This window comes from Panicum virgatum, chromosome 7K (genome assembly GCF_016808335.1).
Source record: "Panicum virgatum strain AP13 chromosome 7K, P.virgatum_v5, whole genome shotgun sequence".
Classification (NCBI taxonomy): domain Eukaryota; kingdom Viridiplantae; phylum Streptophyta; class Magnoliopsida; order Poales; family Poaceae; genus Panicum; species Panicum virgatum.
Genome location: NC_053142.1, coordinates 37788468 through 37808004, shown reverse-complemented (window position 1 = coordinate 37808004; position 19537 = coordinate 37788468). Strand labels below are relative to the sequence as shown.

Here is a 19537-nt window from a genome sequence, read left to right as displayed (position 1 = left end):
GCCAGGAGCAGTACCACCCCAGTTGGTGTCCGCGGCGGCACCTCCTTTTCGCTTGTCCCTTATACTAGCTCGTCTACCCGGGAGGTGCACCTACCGGTTTCGTGATAACCCCCCATTTCTTTTTTTTCTTTGTTTTCGTGATCAGATAGAGTGAGGAAATAGTTTCCTTGCGTTAGAAAAAAGAGAGCATAATAATAATGTAATATTCCTGGAAATCTATCCGTCTGCAGGCGGCTGCACGCCCACCCAAACCCAGGTATCGCAGGCGAGGCGACTCCCTGACCCTGGAGGCCCGACCTCCTGAGCTGTACTGCATATAAATGGCGTCCCCTCTTCCCTGATCCCCAAATGTCCCCGCCCCGGCCCCCCTGCTTCCGTCCTTAAACCCCTGCATAACCCTGAAGCCTCTCCACCGTCCAGCCTCGTCTCCTCCTCCTGCCGGCCTCGTCGTCTCTTGAGTTCTCACAACGCCGCCACGCCGGGAGAGACACACGACGCCGGAGGCGGCACGGGCGCGAGCAGGAAGAAGAGGCGCGCAGCGCTCGGTCGTTTCCCGGTGAGAGGTAGCTCGTCGCGTCGCGCCACCTCTGCGCCGCCACGCCCCGCGCTCGCTCTCCTTCCCTCCGGGCCGGGTAGCGCTAGCCACAGGGATTGCCATCGATCCTGGTAAGAGCTTTCCCCCAATCTTTCCCGCTTCAGTCTCCCTTGATCGATCTCCAAGAAGCAGCTGAAACGATGTGGTTCTGCTTATATATACTGCTCCTAGCGACTAGTAGATTAGATTCTTTCTTTGAAATATGTACGAGCATGTGGCTAATCACTCACCTGAAAAAAACGCTTCCGGTACGCTGAGCTCAACGCTCCTAGCTCGATGCACCGGTTAACCCTCGCGGTGACTTCTTCCCGAGCGCCCATCCATGGCGGCCGGCATGGCGCCAAGCGGAGGCGGAGGTGAGAGGCGCGCGAGAGAGGGAACTAAACACAGCCATGGCGCCCGCGCGGCGCAATGCGCGTCGTGTCGTACGTGTCAGAAGGCGCAGGCGGGCGGGCAGACACGCAGGCGGGCGGCGTCTCGGCTGGCGCCTGGCGCCTGGCGCGTCCTTTCCCCACAGCTGGCGCCCGGGTGGCTGCGGATATCCGCCTACGTCGGCGACCGGACATTAATTTAATTTGGGCGTGCGAGGTTAGCTTCTCCTCTCCTGCTAACAGAAATTTAATTTAATTTGGGCCCGCCGCTGCTAATTGCGTCGCGACGAGGGTAGTAGGATGGATGATGGGACACGCCGCGGCGTATTAAAGGCCTCTCCGGCTTGGGTATGAAGGCCGCCTAGCCCTCCTGGTTTCGCAGAGATTTGTGTATTATTCCAAGCATATGCCTGCGAGAATTTAGCTTTTTTGAATAATTGCCTGCGAGAAGTTAAACAGCGGGGATGTGTGGGAAAGGAGGAGGAGCGACGCGAGGGGGCAAAAAAAAAAAAGAAAAGAAAAAGGGAGCCTGGATTCGGTGCTCGGAACTGCAAACAACCTAGTGCTCCCTGACAAACTCGTCAATCAATCATGCATGGTTCCCGCTTGTCACCGAAGGGGACGAGCGTCTTTGTCCCCTTCTAGTCCTTTGCTTGCCTGAATTTGCTGGCTCCACAGCAATATTTGTTTCTTTCCCTTGAATAAAGAGCAATTTCTTTTTCGTGGTAGGGTATAGAGAGGAACTAGTAGTACGGTCCATGAACTCGAGCATTCACATACTCTGTACAGTACGAAGTTCGGAATATACGAAGTTCAGAATATCTTTTATCGGAAACAAACAACGAAATAGGGCACTGGAGTTTATTAGGCGGTTGACTGGCTGGCTTTGCCCAATATCCTTCCAAATGGATCAGCAGGGTGTGGCCTAGCTGCTCCCAACCTAAAGCAGTAGTAGTAGCACTACAGCACGACAGTCCAAGCCTGCTTTTTTCCCCCAGTAGCAGCACGCAGTCAATGGGGCTGTTTGTCTGAAACTCTCAATCAGAGGCTCAAAGGCCCCTGGAATGGCGCCCAAATGGAAGACGCTAGGGCAGGTAGCACCAGCGTCGCTAGCCTGACCCAAGCAACAGCTGGCGCCTGCCTGGTGTCTTGCGCAAGCACCAGAAAGGGTAGGGCCCACCTCCGGACAGGAACATGGCTCGACCGGAATACGCGTCTGCTAATCGCCGATCATCATTACGCAGCCATAATACGCTTGGGCGACGCGATACCGACTCGTATGATTCGTGCGGCGAACCGTAGCTTTCCGTCATGTTCAGACAGGATTATGGTTTGTGAGAGCTACTATATTCTGGTTTGAGATATGCTATACAGTAGTTAATATATAGATGTACTATGTTATTAGTTACGTATTTAATCATGGAGCAGGTTATCTTCAGTTATCAACAGTTTGTTGTGCCCAATATAGTACAAAGCACTGTGGACAACTCTACCTGAAAGTCTGAAACCCTAACAGCTCCTAATGTCCTAGAACTGTTTGGAACTCTGAACGCACACGTTTCTAATACACAGGTTGATACGGATTACTACCTTAGTTTATTTGCTCTGACCAATCTGGTCTGCAGTTGTTTTAAGCTCAGCTGGGGAGACCAGGTCTCCCTGACCCGTACTAAGCACCAAGCCTGCAACTTTGAAACTCTGAAAATCCTCGCAGTGCCTATCTGAGACCTTGTCTTCTCCAATGTCATTACTCCCAACAATTTTTTTTTATAGTATCAAATAGAACCTTCGGATAAGTTCCAAATGGCATCACTGGAAACAAACAAAACCGTCAATTAACAGACGGTCAGTATGTATAAACTGGAGAAAGGTAGCAGGCCTCCATTAGAGTGAAAATGGGTGCAGCAGTAGTAGGACAGCACTGCTGCCTGGAATCTTGTTCTCGTAGTGCGGCTGCTTCCCTGTCCCTGCACTCACGTCCAATGGTGAACACAGAACAGGCTTCGGGGTGAACTGAAATTCTGAAAAGAATGCAGATCCTTTTCATTTTGGGCGCTTTTGGAAGTTGAAAAAAAATTGGGGCGCTTTTGGACTGATTTTCTAGACAGAAAAAAAGGTTCTTATGGTTAAAGGCACCTTTGACCTTATCTTGTCACGTCTACCTTTAGATGTGTTACTAGTAGTAGTCTAGTACTTGTGAAGTAGCTGGGCACTATCTCAAGGCCGGGCTTTTGGCCGGGTGATAGTGATCTTCCATGAAACTGACCTCTGAACCAACGGACAGCTGTAAAAGTCAGCTTTTACCCTAGGAGCAGGAAGTGCTCACTTTCCTACTGAAGTAGGAAAACACGGCAAGGAAGTACCAGTAGCGAGCCAGAGGGTGAAGAAGATGATGATGGCTGAAGTGGCCAATCACAGCAAGAGGAACCACACCGACAGCTACTTCAGCGGGAAGCCCATCGTCACCACCAGCTCGGAGGAGTTTGGAAGCATGACCTCCAAGAAGCCGAGGAACCCGAGCCCAAGGACGTCTCCAGTGTCACCGAAGGTACGTTTGCTGTCAGTGTCGCGCATCTCGTGCAATCTTCCATGGCAGTTTGTCTGAAGCTTTCTTGCTGTGATCGAGCAGGAGAAGAAGGACAAGATCGGCGAGAGGGTCGCAGCGCTCCAGCAGCTAGTGTCACCGTTTGGGAAGGTATTCAGCTCTGCAATTCTCCTCTGCATTTCTGCTTCGATCCGTCATCTCTGCAACCTCAGCAACCAATGTTTGCTTCTTTGACGCAGACGGATACGGCGTCTGTTCTGCAGGAGGCGTCAGGGTACATCAAGTTCCTGCACCAGCAGCTCGAGGTCTTAATTTCAGTGACCGCACAAGGCACTATGATCTTCAGTTTGCTGTTCCTTCATTTCTGCTGATGGCAATGCTCCAAACTTTTGCAGGTCCTGAGCTCCCCCTACATGCGTGCTCCTCCGGCCGCCGGCGCCGCGCCTGAGGTGAGCTCTCGCCGTCCCTCATGTCCGCTGAAATCTGAATGCAATCTTGCCGTCCTTCCATACGATACGTTGGGCGTATCGTATTCGTATTGAAGGCCAGTACAAATTCCAATTCTGAATTTTGACATCCCGTTCGGCACCGTGGTTCAGGATCCCGAGCACTACAGCCTCCGGAACCGCGGGCTGTGCCTGGTGCCGGTGGACCTGACGCTGCAGCTGACCCAGAGCAACGGGGCCGACCTGTGGGCGCCGGCGAACACGACCAGGCGCCGGTGAGGAGCGAGTCCGCCCGCCCCACCGGGAGCAGAGCAGCCGCCCCGGTCTCTGGTCCGCCCGGTGGAAACCAAGGAAGTCCTGCGTCTGCACCTGCATGTGCAGGGTACAGAATTTCCAAGCGCCTGACCCCATTCGATCTCCTAACAAGAAACTAAAGCGAGCGTCAATCTCCGCTTGTATTATACTAGTGACCTGTCTGTATGCCTGCCTGCCTGTCTGATCTCCCCTGGGCACCGTATATGTATGATCAGATGTGGCTGGGAACCGCGTCTCTATGTACTAGTATGTATCTATGTGTTCAGTGACATGTCAATTAGCAGGCTGGTGCCGTCAGCAACTGAAACGGCAAGTTTTAAGGCCAGAGAGCCTCTCTGATGGTGTGGTGCTCTCGGTTCTGCTGCTGTGTACTTGTGCTGAAGCTGAAACTGCAGCTTCAGGCAGGGCAGAGCCTAACCGCCGTGAACATGCAAGGCCGTGTTTGGTTTGCTTTGACCACTAATTAAAAATATTAAATAAAAACTAATTACAAAACCACCTCCACAAATATAATATTGTAGCATTGACCACTAATTAAAAATATTAAATAAAAACTAATTACAAAACCACCTCCACAACTATAATATTGTAGCAGATGATTAGGGATGATTAGGCGTGGTTACTGTAGCATCACTGTAGTCAATCATGATGGAACTTGGTTCATTTGATTCGTCTCGAAAATTTTGTTTAGTACTCCATGTATACATTCGTTTTTTTATGATATTTTTTTCATAGTGTAAACCAAACAGGACCCAAATCTTTCGCGCTGGAAAAAAGTAGAATGCGCGTCATGAGCGTGCTGTTGGGCACCCTCGACCCTCGAGGCAGCCCGAGGCAATTTTTAAAGAAAAAAATTATGAATACAAGGGGTTCACTCCATTGCATTGCTCAGAAAAGACTACAGAATAAACAGTTTGCAGTTGCAGTATTTGGCACATGCAGCAGCGTTGGTCAACAATGGAAGCAAAACTGGAGACCGCGTTGCCCGCGGTTTTTCTTTTTTATATTTTAAAAAAAATAAAATTTCAAAAATATATGTCCGTTTTGAAATATTTCAAAAATATACCCCGGTCGCCCTTCCATAGGGCGACAGGCCCAATGTGTAATTTTTTTTCAAATTTGCAACGAAGTCCCTGGAGAAAAAAAAACAAGCCCTGTCGCCCGTTGGGGAGGCGACAGGGGCATGTCGCCCGGCCCACGGGCGACCGCCGCTGGGCCCGGCCCACAGTCGCAGCAGGGGGCCTGTCGCCCCCCCCCCCCCCCCCGCGGGCGACCGGGGTCTCCCCCTTATAAAAGCCCCAGCCCTCCCTTTCCCTCCTCATTTGAGCCCGAAAATTCCACCAAAAATCCAGAAAAAAAAAGAGAGGAGTGAGGAGCCCAGCCCTCCCCTTCCCTCCTCATTTGAGCCCGAAAATTCCACCAAAAATCCAGAAAAAAAGAGAGGAGTGAGGAGAAGGAAAGCGGCGAAGCCCTGCCGGATTCAGTACTTGTGATCTGCAGGTTAGTACATTTAGTTTAAATATTATTATATTTAAGTACTACGTATTTAAATATGAGTAATTTAATTTAATTAGTGCTATAGTAGATCCATTTAAGTAGGAGTTTAATGATACTTTAGTTTGTAGTTACGTAGTAGTAAATTAGTTTAGAAAATTAGTTCTACGCATTTATTATTACAATTGCAGTGCTATTAGAGACATGTTTATAAATTAATTATGATTTAGAATAGAATTTGGCATATGTAGTATAGAATTCGAGAGTCATCACGTAGTTATGAATACTTATACGTTGTAGTTGAATTTCATACTTAGTTTTTACGGATTATTGAATAAGGTAGTGAAGTAAAGAGTATAACTCGATAAGTATTATGTGATATACAGATATGTCGAGCAAAATGCAGTTTCAAGTATTTTATGGTGACTACAATATTATGTATGGACCAAATGGAGTAGATCTTTCTGCCTTTAAGTGCACATCTAGCGCCACAGATAAACCTCTGGAAAGGAGTTTTGGTTCCATATGTAAGTGGCTGCAGCGTGGGTTCCATGTTGATCCGTTGACACATGTGATCACTGTCCAGTTGTAAGGATCGATGGACCAAGAGGGGGGGTGAATTGGGCCTTTTTCAATTTCTAAAACAAGGTAAAGCAACCTTAACCTATGCAATACTAGTAGGGCACCAATTCACCAACCGGATAACTAAGCTACCTACACAAGCTAAGAGAGATAAAAACAAAGTAAAGCCTAGCAAGGTAGAGCTAAGTTATGATCTCTAAGTCAAGCACATGAGTAAATTGCATGAAAGAAAATGCTTGAATAAAGAGAGTGGACAAGAGACGACCGGATTTTTTCCCGTGGTGTCGATGTGTTGGCACACACCCCTAGTCCACGTTGTGACACTCACTAAGAGTCTTGTCACCTCCCATGTCACCGAGACTTGGGCGCTCACTAAGAGTCTCCGTTCACCATCCCGGCGTGGTGGAGCTCAAGCCACGTACAATCTTCTTCTCCGGGCTCCCACAATCCTTGGCAAGCTCCGTGAGAAACACCCCGATCACCAAGATCGCCTAGATGATGCCAATCACCAAGAGTAACAAGCTAAGGCCTTCACTTGAGCAAGAACCGATCACCAAGAATGGATGCACACTAGCTTTTCTCTACTCAAGTCCTTAATCTTGCTTCTTGATTGATTGAATGCACAAGTATGTGAATGATGAAGCTCAATGTGGCTCTTGACTATAGTATGAGTGTATGAATGTTGCCTGGTGTCAAGAGTGGGCGAAATGACCCATTGGAGGGGTATATATAGGCAGCTCACACAAATAGAGCCGTTGGAGAAAAGCTGCCAGAAAACTGCGTAGCGCCGGTTAATCCGACGTCCCTCCATTTGTCATCGTCGGTTTAACCGGTGAATGTAAACTGCCTCTTCTGAAAACTAGCCGTTACAACTTGGGCAGATTGACCGACGTACCATCGGTTTAACCGGTGAGTGTAGTTGTCCACTAATCCACTGAAAAACCAAGTCTCTGGACAACTGCACCGACGTTAACTTAAACCTATCGTCGGTTTAACCGGTGAGTACAACTTTTGAATTTCTCTGAAAAACCATCTCACTGGTCAATTGCACCGACGTCTTGATTTAAACAGCGTCGGTTTAACCGGTGTATAGAACTTGAAATACCCTGGAAAAACCAACTCTGGACCAATGCACCGACGTTAATTTCAAACACGTCGGTTTAACCGGTGTATTGAATTTGTCCAGACTCTGCTGACTTCGTTTAACCGACGTATATAAAATTGAGAGCGTCGGTTAAACCGGTGTATAGACTTTTTCTGATTTTGTCTTTTCTGATTTGAGTCTTGAATGAAATCCAAATATTCTTGAGATATAGTTTGAGAACCACTTATTTGAACTTCTAGAAACCTGAGTGACCATAGTGTGCATCCATTTTCAAATGATCATGTCCATGCTCAAGTTACTTAGCCTTAACCCCTCTTAATAGTGCGATCACTACAAAACTATAAAACCTATACTAACCTAAGTGTCCTTCTCAACCTTATGACATTTAGGACTAGAAAGATCCTTAGTCTTGACATAAAATTGAGTTGAATACCGAGATCGCCTTTTTGAATAATGAAATTGAGGGGCCTCTTTTGACATATGACCAAATGAGCGATAATGATCTATTAAGCTGCACAAACTCATTAGTCACAATAATGGTTGTCATTAATCACCGAAACATACCTTGAGGGCCTAGATGCTTACACCAGTCTCTTGTTAATTGGGAGGTAGAAAGTGAATTATGGGAATTAATGATGATACACAACACTGATGACTGGCAGAAGTACATGCAAGCAGCTCTAGAGCGTGGGTGGCCTCTGGCCATTCTTGTTCAAATCCGGGAGAAGACACAAAATGAAATCCAACATTGTTCAGATCAAGGAACTCCGAGTATTCGAAGAGAGACCAATTATGTTGAGCAAGATGAGTCAGAAGAGACAGAGAACCAAAACATCGGACCACAGGGCCTTGCTGACGAGGGAGAGAGGATACATAGCATTGTGGACGAGATGGAGGCAGAAGACCAAACCGCAATAGAGATGGAAGAATATGAGGGCTCATCTGATGACGAGCAGTACTCATTGCCAAAAGAGTGGAAGGAGCATGGTTTTGGCAGTCATGTCGCAGAAGATGTACGAAATCAGGAGAGGGAGTACAGAGGAGCATGGTCCGTAGAAGTCGTAACCGGGCCAGCGGAAGAAGTATCAATATCCGAAGAAGTGACCGCTGAAGCTGCCGGCTGCATCGACTGTGGAAGCAGGGACTCCTCTACTGCTCCTCCCCCTGAAGGTGCTGCCTGAAGTGAGGAAGGGAGGGCGACCGACTGAACCGCTGACGGTGAGTCCTGAAAGAGTGTGGTCGCTGGCAGTGGAGAGAACAGTGGACGACCAGCAGACCCAAGTAATGCGGACATCGAGAACGTGGTCTCCGGTGTCGCTGAGGTAGCTAGAGCTGCAGTAGGGGCTGGAGCTGGTGTAACGGCAAGCTGAGGTGCTCCAACACCCTGAAGGCCTGGCTGTCCTGGCTGCTGCGGGGCGAGTCCGGTGTGAGAGTAAAGCTGTGAGATCATCCCGAACATCGCCATCATGCCCTGCTGCATCTGCTGGAACTGAGCGTCTGTCCTCTGTGAAACTCTGTCAATGAGGCCGACAAAACGCTCCTCTGTCGCTGCACGCTCTCGGGCTGCCTCTCTCTGAATAGCTGCAATCTGGGCCTCATGGGCTCTCCTGGCCTCCTCCTGAGCAAGTCTGTCCTCCCTCTGCTGGGTCACGAGCTGCTGTAGTAGTGAAGTGAGCTCGGACGGCTGAGTCACCTGAGACTTAGAGACTGTAGCAGCTGCTGAAGTCGGAGGAGCTGGCTCTCCTGAACCTCCTGCCTCGTGATCGTGACTGGCTGGGGCAGCTGACGGAAAGTACTCAACGTCGTCGGAGGAGTCTGACTCAAGCTCAGACCAGTGAATCTCATCATCTCCCCCGGGAAGCTGTGCCTCTGCTGCTAGGAGTGCCTCATCCTCCTCTGCCACTCGTGCCTGAACCTCCGGTGACAGTCGAGCCATCGCTGCTCTATCTGCGTGTCTGCCCCTCCTCCTGTCCTGTGGAGCTGTGGGTCGGTAGACAGGGAACCTGGGAGCCTCGTCGTGACGGTAAGGGGCACTGATGGGTGACTCTGCTGGCACTATCATAGAGCATATGTAACTGATCCAGTGCGCATAGGGAAACTGTCGCACCACACCCATCCCATCAGTGATCACATCCTCGATCTCAGCCAAAATAAAGTCAACTATATCAAATGGCTCGTGAGTGAGGATGTGTAGGAGCAAGAGCTGCTGCAAACCTGTGAACCCCTCTGGGTAGCCACTCCTCGGTAACAGAGTCCTCCGGAGTGCCATGTGAACAGCGTAAGCCTCTGGGGTCAGCAAGCTCGGCACTCTGGCATAAGAGGCTGGGAACGGCTGGCGGAAGTACTGAGTGATCGCCTCGTGAGAAGGAGCAATCCCGCCAACCATCGCCCTGCGGGGTGGATCTGAGTCCCCGTAAACCCTCTCGTGCAGCGAAACGTCGACCAGGTCAACTCCAAGAATACCAGCAATGGTCGCCCTCGACAAACCAAAATCCTGCCCTCCAAACATGAAGTGCACGGCTCTGCGCTCGGGGGCTATCCAAGCTGTAGCGTAGAACACTCTGACCCAGTCCTCGATATAACGGTTCTGCTCCATCTCTAGTAGTCTGGGCAGACCTCTGAAGTGAGCAAAGTGTGCTCTCACATCTGCTCCCCCTGCGGCTGTCCTCAGTGAGACCCAGTCAAGAACCCTGTGCTGAAAGATCCGGTGGCCCCTCCGCTGGAAAGTCTCGTAGAAGCTGGCCTGTAGCAAAGTCCAGAACCTCCTGTCGACTCTGCTGTCTCGGGTCACTGGGAACCAGACCTCCTCGTCAACACTCCACCTGAGCCTCTTGACCTTGGCCGCATTGGTTCGGGTCAAGTTCTGGAGCATCACACCTGGCTCCAGACGCACAACAGTGTCCATACGGAACACTGCGCGCTCGGCCTCTAGGGCCTCGGCTCTGCGAGCTGCTGCTGCTGCTGCTGCTGACCTGCGGGGCTCCTGTGGCTGGTGTCCTCCCCGAGTCCTCGGTCCAGTGCGACGCTCTGTCGCTGCCGGGGAACCTCTCTCAGACGACTACTGTGGAGAACTCTGCCCCTCTGACTGTGCTGCCTCTGAGTCAGAATCTGCAGCTGTATCTGACTGATCTGACTCTGCTGCTGCTGCCGTCGCGGCTCTGGTGGCCCTGGCACCTCTCACTCTACCCATGCCCCTGCCTCTGCCTCTGCCTCTGCCTCTGTGGTCCTCCCTGATCTGGAACGGACGAGCACGGCCTGATGCCTGCTCCTCGGCGGCCTTGGCCACCATCTCGGCCCTCTCGGCCTCCTTCTCTGCACGAGTCCGCTTCCGAGCGGGCTTCTCGACCACAACTTCCTTTCCCTTCCTCTTCTCGCGACCCATCTCAACTGACGGTGTGCGGAACACGAACGCGGCGCGAAAGAAGCAGCTCAGGCAAATCGTCGAGCACCTGGCGAGCGCCTGGCGAGAAGATGCTGCGGGTGCGGCTGCGGCGTGGGGCTGCGGCTGCGTCGTGGGGCTGCGGCGTGGAGCACGGCGGCGCTTTGGCGATGGAGGCTCGTGCGGGCGGCGCTGGGGAGAAAAGCAAGCGGCGGCGGCGGCGAGCGCAGGCGGCGGCGCAGAGCGTTTGCGCGGGCGGCGCAGGCGCGCACGGGCGGCGCTGGGCGAGCGCGAGGGCGCGGCGGCGGCGGCTCGACGTGCAGGCGAGCGGCGGCGAGTGGTGGCGGCGCGGAGGCGAGAGGCGGCGCGAGAACGAGGTCGGCGGCGGCTGGAGTCGGGCGAAACAGAGAGGAAGATGTCCGCGGGCAAGACACATATATGACAGGTGGGCCCGCGATTTTCTTTAACACCGGTTGATCCGACGCGTAGGGTTTGAACGCCGGTTGATTGAGTCGGTGTAGTTCACCCGAGACTTCTGCAGATCTGTTTTTGAACGCCAGTTGAACCGATGATGCCAAAAGTGTACTCGTCGGTTGATTGCTAGGTCTGATTTGCATTTACTATCACCGGTTGATCCGATGCTCTGACTATTGTATACGCCGGTTGAACGCCTGAAACTTGACTGAGCTGAGACAAACTTTAGTAACGCCGGTTAATCCGATGGGTATGGATCCTTTGAACGTCGGTTTAACCGGTGAAGGCAAAAACCCCACACTCAGCTCACTCTTCTATGCTGAGTCCAATTAACTTATAAGATTCAAATAAACTCAAGTTAATGGACTTGCATAGGCGACTTTACCCCTCAAAATAAATAGGATAGCACACTTGCTTAAATAAATTTCTTTTCAAACACAAGGAAAAGCCGCAAGAGAGACAAAGCGCCAAATAAAATGTATGAGCCATGTCATAGGAATATTGAAGATAGAAAGCTTCAAACTCATCATGACATTGCTCACTAGGCAATAACGCACCTAACACTTTGCTCTTTTCACTTTTCATGAATTAAGATCTTGTATATGAAAACAAGTCTCATTTTCATCAAGTGATCTCCTTTGTGACCCTTACGCATGCAATGATGATGCAAACTACAACCACATGCGAAAGTAAAATAAACATGAAGTGCACATCTATATGACAAGAAATGCATAACAAGAAATTAAGATCTACTTGTCAAGTTTGAACCCACGGGAAGCTTCTTCATGATGAGCCTTTCTACAAGCCTAGAGGAAAACAAGTGGACCACCACCTCTAGCTAAACCCTTGCTCATCACTATCTTACCATGGTTAGACAAGTGTCCTATATGTTTACATTTTTCTATATGACATGGCAACTTACATGACGTTTGCCGCATCTAACACATTAAGCTCATTCCTTAGCCTAACAAAGGTACTCTCGTCTAAAGGTTTTGTGAAGATATCCGCCAATTGCTCCTCGGATCTCACACCTTGAAGAGATATGTCTCCTTTGGCTTTGTGATCACGCAAGAAGTGATGGCGAATATCAATGTGCTTTGTGCGAGAGTGTTGAACTGGATTCTTGGCAATTTTTACGGCACTTTCATTGTCACAAAGGAGTGGGATCCTATCTAGTTTCACACCAAAGTCCAAAAGGGTTTGCTTCATATATAGGATTTGGGCACAACATGCACCGGCCGCTATATATTCCGCTTCCGCGGTGGACAAAGCCACGGAATTTTGCTTCTTACTCGACCAAGAAACTAGAGAACACCCAAGCAAGTGGCAACCCCCGGAGGTACTCTTGCGATCCACACGGCTTCCGGCAAAATCCGAATCCGAGTATCCCAAGAGATCTAAACTAGCGCCTTTGGGCTACCACAAGCCTATGCTAGGAGTGTGCTTGAGATACCGAAGGATCCTATTCACAGCCGAAAGGTGTGACTCCTTTGGGTTAGCTTGAAAGCGGGCACACAAGCACACACTAAACATTATATCGGGCCTAGATGCGGTAAGGTAAAGCAAAGACCCTATCATAGAACGATAGAGGGATTGATCAACCGGTTTACCGTCCACATCCAAGTCGAGATCCCATTGGTTGCCATGGGTGTCTTGATTGGCTTGCACTCATCCATCTTGAACTTCTTCAAGATATCTTTAGTATACTTTTCTTGATGGATGAATGTCCCTTCCTTCATTTGTTTGACTTGAAAACCAAGGAAGAAGGTCAATTCGCCAATCATGGACATCTCGAATTCCCTAGACATCATGGTAGCAAACTCATGGCTTAGTAAATCATTAGTTGAGCCAAAGATAATATCGTCAACATAAATTTGACAAATGAAAAGATCCCCGTTGACGTCTTTTGTGAACAACGTGGTGTCCACCCTCCCGATCTTGAAGCCTTGCATGATTAGGAAGTCACGAAGCCTCTCATACCAAGCCCTTGGAGCTTGTTTGAGCCCATAGAGTGCCTTGTGCAACCTATAAACATGGTTAGGATTCCTCGGATCTTCAAACCCGGGAGGTTGCTCAACATAAACAAGTTCGTTAATAACGCCATTTAAGAATGCACTTTTCACATCCATTTGATACAACTTAATGTTATGATGTGAAGAGTAAGCAAGAAGGATACGGATAGCTTCAAGTCTTGCGACCGGAGCAAAAGTTTCACCAAAATCCAAACCTTCGACTTGAGAAAACCCTTTTGCCACAAGTCTTGCTTTGTTGCGTATCACCACCCCATGTTCATCTTGCTTGTTTCGAAAGACCCACTTGGTGCCGATGATGTTCTTGTCTTTCGGAGGAGCTTCGAGGACCCAAACTTCATTGCGGGTGAAGTTGTTCAACTCATCTTGCATGGCCATCACCCAATCCGAGTCCTCAAGCGCTTCCTCTATGCTAGTGGGTTCAATACAAGAAACAAACGAGTGATATTCGCAAAATGAAGCATGTTTAGAGCGAGTTCTTACTCCCTTTGATGGACTACCAATGATTTGACCAATTGGATGATCCTTGGAGATGCGACCATGCTTCACTAGCGGTACTTGCGTGGATGCTTGTTGGGGTGGATCATGTGTGACTTGTGCTTGTGGTGGAACACTTTGCTCTTCTTGTTCTTGAACTTGGGGTGTTGGCGTTGGCACATCTTCTTGAGGTTGTGTATCATCTTTTTCTTGATCTTCATCCATTTGGGGCGCCGTGGAGGTGCTTGGTGTAGATGAGGAAGATCCTCCCCCTTGATCATTGCCTTCATGCACCTCTTCCGGCTTGATATCCCCAATGGACATCTTCTTCAAAGCTTCATCAATCTCCTCATCACCTACATTTTCATAGCCAACAACCTCCTCTTGGGAGCCATTAGATTCATCAAACTCCACATCACATGTTTCTTCAACTAACCCGGAGGTTTGATTGAATACTCTATATGCTTTGGAGTTTGATGCATAACCAAGAAAGAAACCTTCATCACATCTACTTTCAAACTTACCGAGCCTTTTTTTTCTTGTAGATGAAGCATTTGCAACCAAAGACTCGAAAGTATGATATATTTGGTTTCTTCCCGGTGATGAGCTCATATGGAGTTTTCTTGAGGAGTCGGTGAGGATACACTCGGTTGGATGCATGACACGCCGTGTTGATTGCTTCCGCCCAAAATTTCTCGGACGTGCCATAATCATCCAACATTGCTCTAGCTAGGGTGATGAGAGTCTTGTTCTTTATTTCCACCACTCCATTTTGTTGAGGCGTGTAGGTGGCGGAAAACTCATGCTTGATGCCCTCTTCATCGCACCATTCTTCAATCTTCATGTTCTTGAACTCGGTGCCGTTGTCACTCCGGATCTTCACAATTGGGGAGTTGTACTCCCTTTGAGCTCTTCTTGCAAATGTCTTGAAGAGTTCCGGAGTTTCACCCTTATCGCCTAGAAACATAACCCAAGTGTAACGTGAAAAATCATCAACGATTACTAGGCAATAGAGGTTACCACCAATGCTCTTGTATGTAGTTGGACCAAAGAGATCCATGTGTAGTAGCTCGAGCGGCTTGGAGGTAGACAACATCGTCTTGATGGGATGATGTGTTGCAACTTGCTTTCCGGCTTGACATGCTTTACATAGCTTGTTCTTGTCAAAGGTGACGTCCTTCAAGCCGGTGATTATCCCTCTCTTGTGGGCTTTCTTGAGGTTGCTCATGCCAATATGAGCAATTCTTCTATGCCAAAGCCACCCAAGAGAAGACTTGGTGAAGAGGCATGTCATGGTGCTTGTTTGCTTTGAAGAGAAATCCACCAAGTAAATGTTGCCATGCCTAAACCCCGTGAATACCAATGACTTGTCTTTTTCATGAGTTACTACAACACCATTCTTGTCAAAGGCACACGTTAGTCCAAGATCACACAATTGAGCAATTGAAATAAGATTAAAACTAAGTGCTTCTACAAACAAAACATTAGAAATAGATAAATCTTTAGAAATTGCTATTCTACCCAAACCTAAAACTTTTCCCCTTGAGTTATCACCATAGGTGACGTGTTCATGATCGCCGGGGTCTTCAAGGGAGGTGAACATGCTATCATTGCCGGTCATGTGTTGAGAGCAACCGCTATCAAGTACCCAATGTTTTCCACCGGCTTTGTAGTTCACCTATACACATGAGAATTCACTTTTGAGTTTTAGGAACCCAAACAAGCTTTGGGCCTTGCACATGTGTGACAAGAGCTTTTGGGACCCAAAGTTGCTTGGGGAGCTTCTTCTTTGACTCCTTAGTGAGTTTGCCAATGAATTTGGCCTTCACCTTGCCCTTTACTTTACTCAAGAGAAAATGGTTATTTTGAAACATTGATGAGTAATTCTTAGGTAAAGTGGGAAGAAGACGTGATGGTAAGGTGCACTCCCTAGTGTGGTGCCCGGTGACTTGGCAATGTTGGCAATATGAACCAACTTCCTTGATGAAGCTTATCTTGATCTCCGGAGAAGGAGTAGTGCCTTGATTTGGCTCCGGAAATGAACCAAGACCTCTCTTGCCATAGTCACGTGCATTGTTGAAGAGAATTTCCTTGTGGATGTATTCTCCTCTTGAGAGGTTCTCCACACTACTCTTGAGGCTAGCTACTTGATCCATCAACTCCTTTTCCCTAGAAGGAGCAAGCTTGGACACAATATTAGTGGCATTTGCATTAATGAGTAGGTCATCACATGAGGTAGAAGCATTGACCTTTTCAATAGTTTCATGAGCAAAGTTCTCAAGACTTGGGTCAATTGCTTCATAGGCAAATTCAAGTTCTTGATATTTGTGAGCCAACTCCCTATGCTCTTGTTTAAGTTTTTTGTGGCTCTCTTCAACTTGCTTAGCAAGTACAAGTGACTCATTGTGCTTTTTGAGCAAGTCATTGTACTTGCCAAGCAAGTCGGAGTGGGCAAGCTCTAACTTGGCATGAGTGCTCTCAAGAATTTTGACTTTGCCCTTTTCCCTCTTGATGACGGATGTATACTCATTAATGAGGTTAGTGAATTCATAAGGATCAAGCTCTTCATCACTATCATCTTCACTATCCACCTCACATACCTTGGTGTTACCTTTTGCCATTAGGCACATAGGAGGCGGAGGTAGTGGTGGTTCTTCATTGGTGAGGGCGATGGTGACGATGTCTTCTTCATCACTTGAATCTTCGCTTGATGAGACATCGGTCACCCATTCTTATTTTTCCACCAAGAAGCTTCTCTTGGTGTGCCCTTTCTTCTTTGGGAAGAGCTTGGTCTTCTTGTCATGACTCTTCTTCTTTCCAAGCTTCTTGTTCTTGTTCTTCTTCTCATCTTCTTCATCATCGCTTGAATCATGGCGATGTTTGCCTTTGTTGTCCTTCTTTCTTTTGTCCGGCTTGGGACAATCGGGAGAGATGTGTCCTTTTTCTCCACAATTATAGCAAGTTTTGTACTTGACATCTTCCTTATACCGGAACATCCTTCTTTTGGGGTCAAAGTTGTAACCCTTCTTGTTTATCTTATCGCTCAAGCGTGTGAACTTTCTTATCATGAGAGCAAGTTCCCCATCTTCTTCATTATCGGATGAGCTTTCATGGTGATCTTCTTCTTCATTGCTTGAGCTAGATTCTTGCTTGACCATCTTGAGCTTGCGGTGCTTGTTGGCCTTGGTTTTGAGAGCAATTGATTTGCTTGTTGTTGGCTCTTCGGTCATACCAAGGATACTCATTTCATGAGCGCGAATTTCGCCCACAAGCTCTCCCACTTCCATTGTATCAAGATTCTCCTTTTGAAGCATAGCATTGATAATGTTGTACTTGGGCTTCGGAAGGAGCATAAGAATCTTACGGTTGATGGAGCCACTGTCAATTTTGGAAACTTCAAGAGCATTAATGTCCTTGACAATGACATTCAAGCGAGAGTACATATCATTGCAATTTTCATGAGCTAGCATTTTAAAGGAATCATACTTAGCTCTAAACAAGTGATATTTTTGCTCACGAATTTTAGTGGAGCCTTCATGAATTTCAATGAGTTCCTTCCAAATATCACTTGCTAAGTCCATGCCATTAACTCTAGCAAAGACTTCCTCACTTATGGCCTCGAAAATTGCATTTCTAGCCTTGGCATTCCATTTTAATTGTTCGGTGGTGGGAGTTCCGGTGAACCCGGTCTTAGTGGCCAACCACACTTCGGGGGCAATCGCATCAAGGTATGCGGCCATGCGAACTTTCCAATAAGCAAAGTTCTTGCCGTCGAAGTGAGGCGGCGAACCACCCATCTTGGCCATAGCTCTAGGCGGTGAAGCCTAATGATCCAAATGAGCAACGAGGCTTTGATACCAATTGTAAGGATCGATGGACCAAGAGGGGGGGTGAATTGGGCCTTTTTCAATTTCTAAAACAAGGTAAAGCAACCTTAACCTATGCAATACTAGTAGGGCACCAATTCACCAACCGGATAACTAAGCTACCTACACAAGCTAAGAGAGATAAAAACAAAGTAAAGCCTAGCAAGGTAGAGCTAAGTTATGATCTCTAAGTCAAGCACATGAGTAAATTGCATGAAAGAAAATGCTTAAATAAAGAGAGTGGACAAGAGACGACCGGATTTTTTCCCGTGGTGTCGATGTGTTGGCACACACCCCTAGTCCACGTTGTGACACTCACTAAGAGTCTTGTCACCTCCCATGTCACCGAGACTTGGACGCTCACTAAGAGTCTCCGTTCACCATCCCGGCGTGGTGGAGCTCAAGCCACGTACAATCTTCTTCTCCGGGCTCCCACAATCCTTGGCAAGCTCCGCGAGAAACACCCCGATCACCAAGATCGCCTAGATGATGCCAATCACCAAGAGTAATAAGCTAAGGCCTTCACTTGAGCAAGAACCGATCACCAAGAACGGATGCACACTAGCTTTTCTCTACTCAAGTCCTTAATCTTGCTTCTTGATTGATTGAATGCACAAGTATGTGAATGATGAAGCTCAATGTGGCTCTTGACTATAGTATGAGTGTATGAATGTTGCCTGGTGTCAAGAGTGGGCGAAATGACCCATTGGAGGGGTATATATAGGCAGCTCACACAAATAGAGCCGTTGGAGAAAAGCTGCCAGAAAACTGCGTAGCGCCGGTTAATCCGACGTCCCTCCATTTGTCATCGTCGGTTTAACCGGTGAATGTAAACTGCCTCTTCTGAAAACTAGCCGTTACAACTTGGGCAGATTGACCGACGTACCATCGGTTTAACCGGTGAGTGTAGTTGTCCACTAATCCACTGAAAAACCAAGTCTCTGGACAACTGCACCGACGTTAACTTAAACCTATCGTCGGTTTAACCGGTGAGTACAACTTTTGAATTCCTCTGAAAAACCATCTCACTGGTCAATTGCACCGACGTCTTAATTTAAACAGCGTCGGTTTAACCGGTGTATAGAACTTGAAATACCCTGGAAAAACCAACTCTGGACCAATGCACCGATGTTAATTTCAAACACGTCGGTTTAACCGGTGTATTGAATTTGTCCAGACTCTGCTGACTTCGTTTAACCGACGTATATAAAATTAAGAGCGTCGGTTAAACCGGTGTATAGACTTTTTCTGATTTTGTCTTTTCTGATTTGAGTCTTGAATGAAATCCAAATATTCTTGAGATATAGTTTGAGAACCACTTATTTGAACTTCTAGAAACCTGAGTGACCATAGTGTGCATCCATTTTCAAATGATCATGTCCATGCTCAAGTTACTTAGCCTTAACCCCTCTTAATAGTGCGATCACTACAAAACTATAAAACCTATACTAACCTAAGTGTCCTTCTCAACTTTATGACACTTAGGACTAGAAAGATCCTTAGTCTTGACATAAAATTGAGTTGAATACCGAGATCGCCTTTTTGAATAATGAAATTGAGGGGCCTCTTTTGACATATGACCAAATGAGCGATAATGATCTATTAAGCTGCACAAACTCATTAGTCACAATAATGGTTGTCATTAATCACCGAAACATACCTTGAGGGCCTAGATGCTTACACCAGTCTCTTGTTAATTGGGAGGTAGAAAGTGAATTATGGGAATTAATGATGATACACAGCACTGATGACTGGCAGAAGTACATGCAAGCAGCTCTAGAGCGTGGGTGGCCTCTGGCCATTCTTGTTCAAATCCGGGAGAAGACACAAAATGAAATCCAACATTGTTCAGATCAAG

General features: G+C 47.8%; 1 protein-coding gene across 5 annotated transcripts; it reads left to right on the top strand.

Annotated features, from left to right (window-relative positions):
• Nucleotides 1–252: 252 nt before the first annotated feature.
• LOC120642568 (transcription factor bHLH153-like) lies at nt 253–4606 on the top strand. Of its 5 annotated transcripts, none has more exons than XM_039919151.1 (6): nt 253–666; nt 3309–3514; nt 3596–3661; nt 3751–3816; nt 3907–3960; nt 4111–4606. In XM_039919151.1, the coding sequence occupies exons 2-6, from the start codon at nt 3356–3358 to the stop codon at nt 4234–4236; spliced, it is 471 nt and encodes a 156-aa protein (XP_039775085.1). In that variant the 5' UTR covers nt 253–666; nt 3309–3355; the 3' UTR covers nt 4237–4606. The 5 variants fall into 5 exon arrangements, with proteins under 5 accessions (XP_039775085.1, XP_039775084.1, XP_039775082.1 ...); XM_039919150.1 differs by having other exon boundaries at nt 279–666; nt 3276–3514; XM_039919148.1 differs by having other exon boundaries at nt 280–666; nt 3251–3514.
• Nucleotides 4607–19537: the final 14931 nt, after the last annotated feature.

Coding starts and splice junctions, on each gene's coding strand:
- LOC120642568 (XM_039919151.1), top strand. CDS start 3,356: ATGATGATGGCTGAAGTGGCCAATCACAGCAAGAGGAACCACACCGAC. Junction 3,662..3,750: donor TAGTGTCACCGTTTGGGAAG/GTATTCAGCTCT, acceptor TCTTTGACGCAG/ACGGATACGGCGTCTGTTCT. Junction 3,817..3,906: donor TCCTGCACCAGCAGCTCGAG/GTCTTAATTTCA, acceptor AAACTTTTGCAG/GTCCTGAGCTCCCCCTACAT.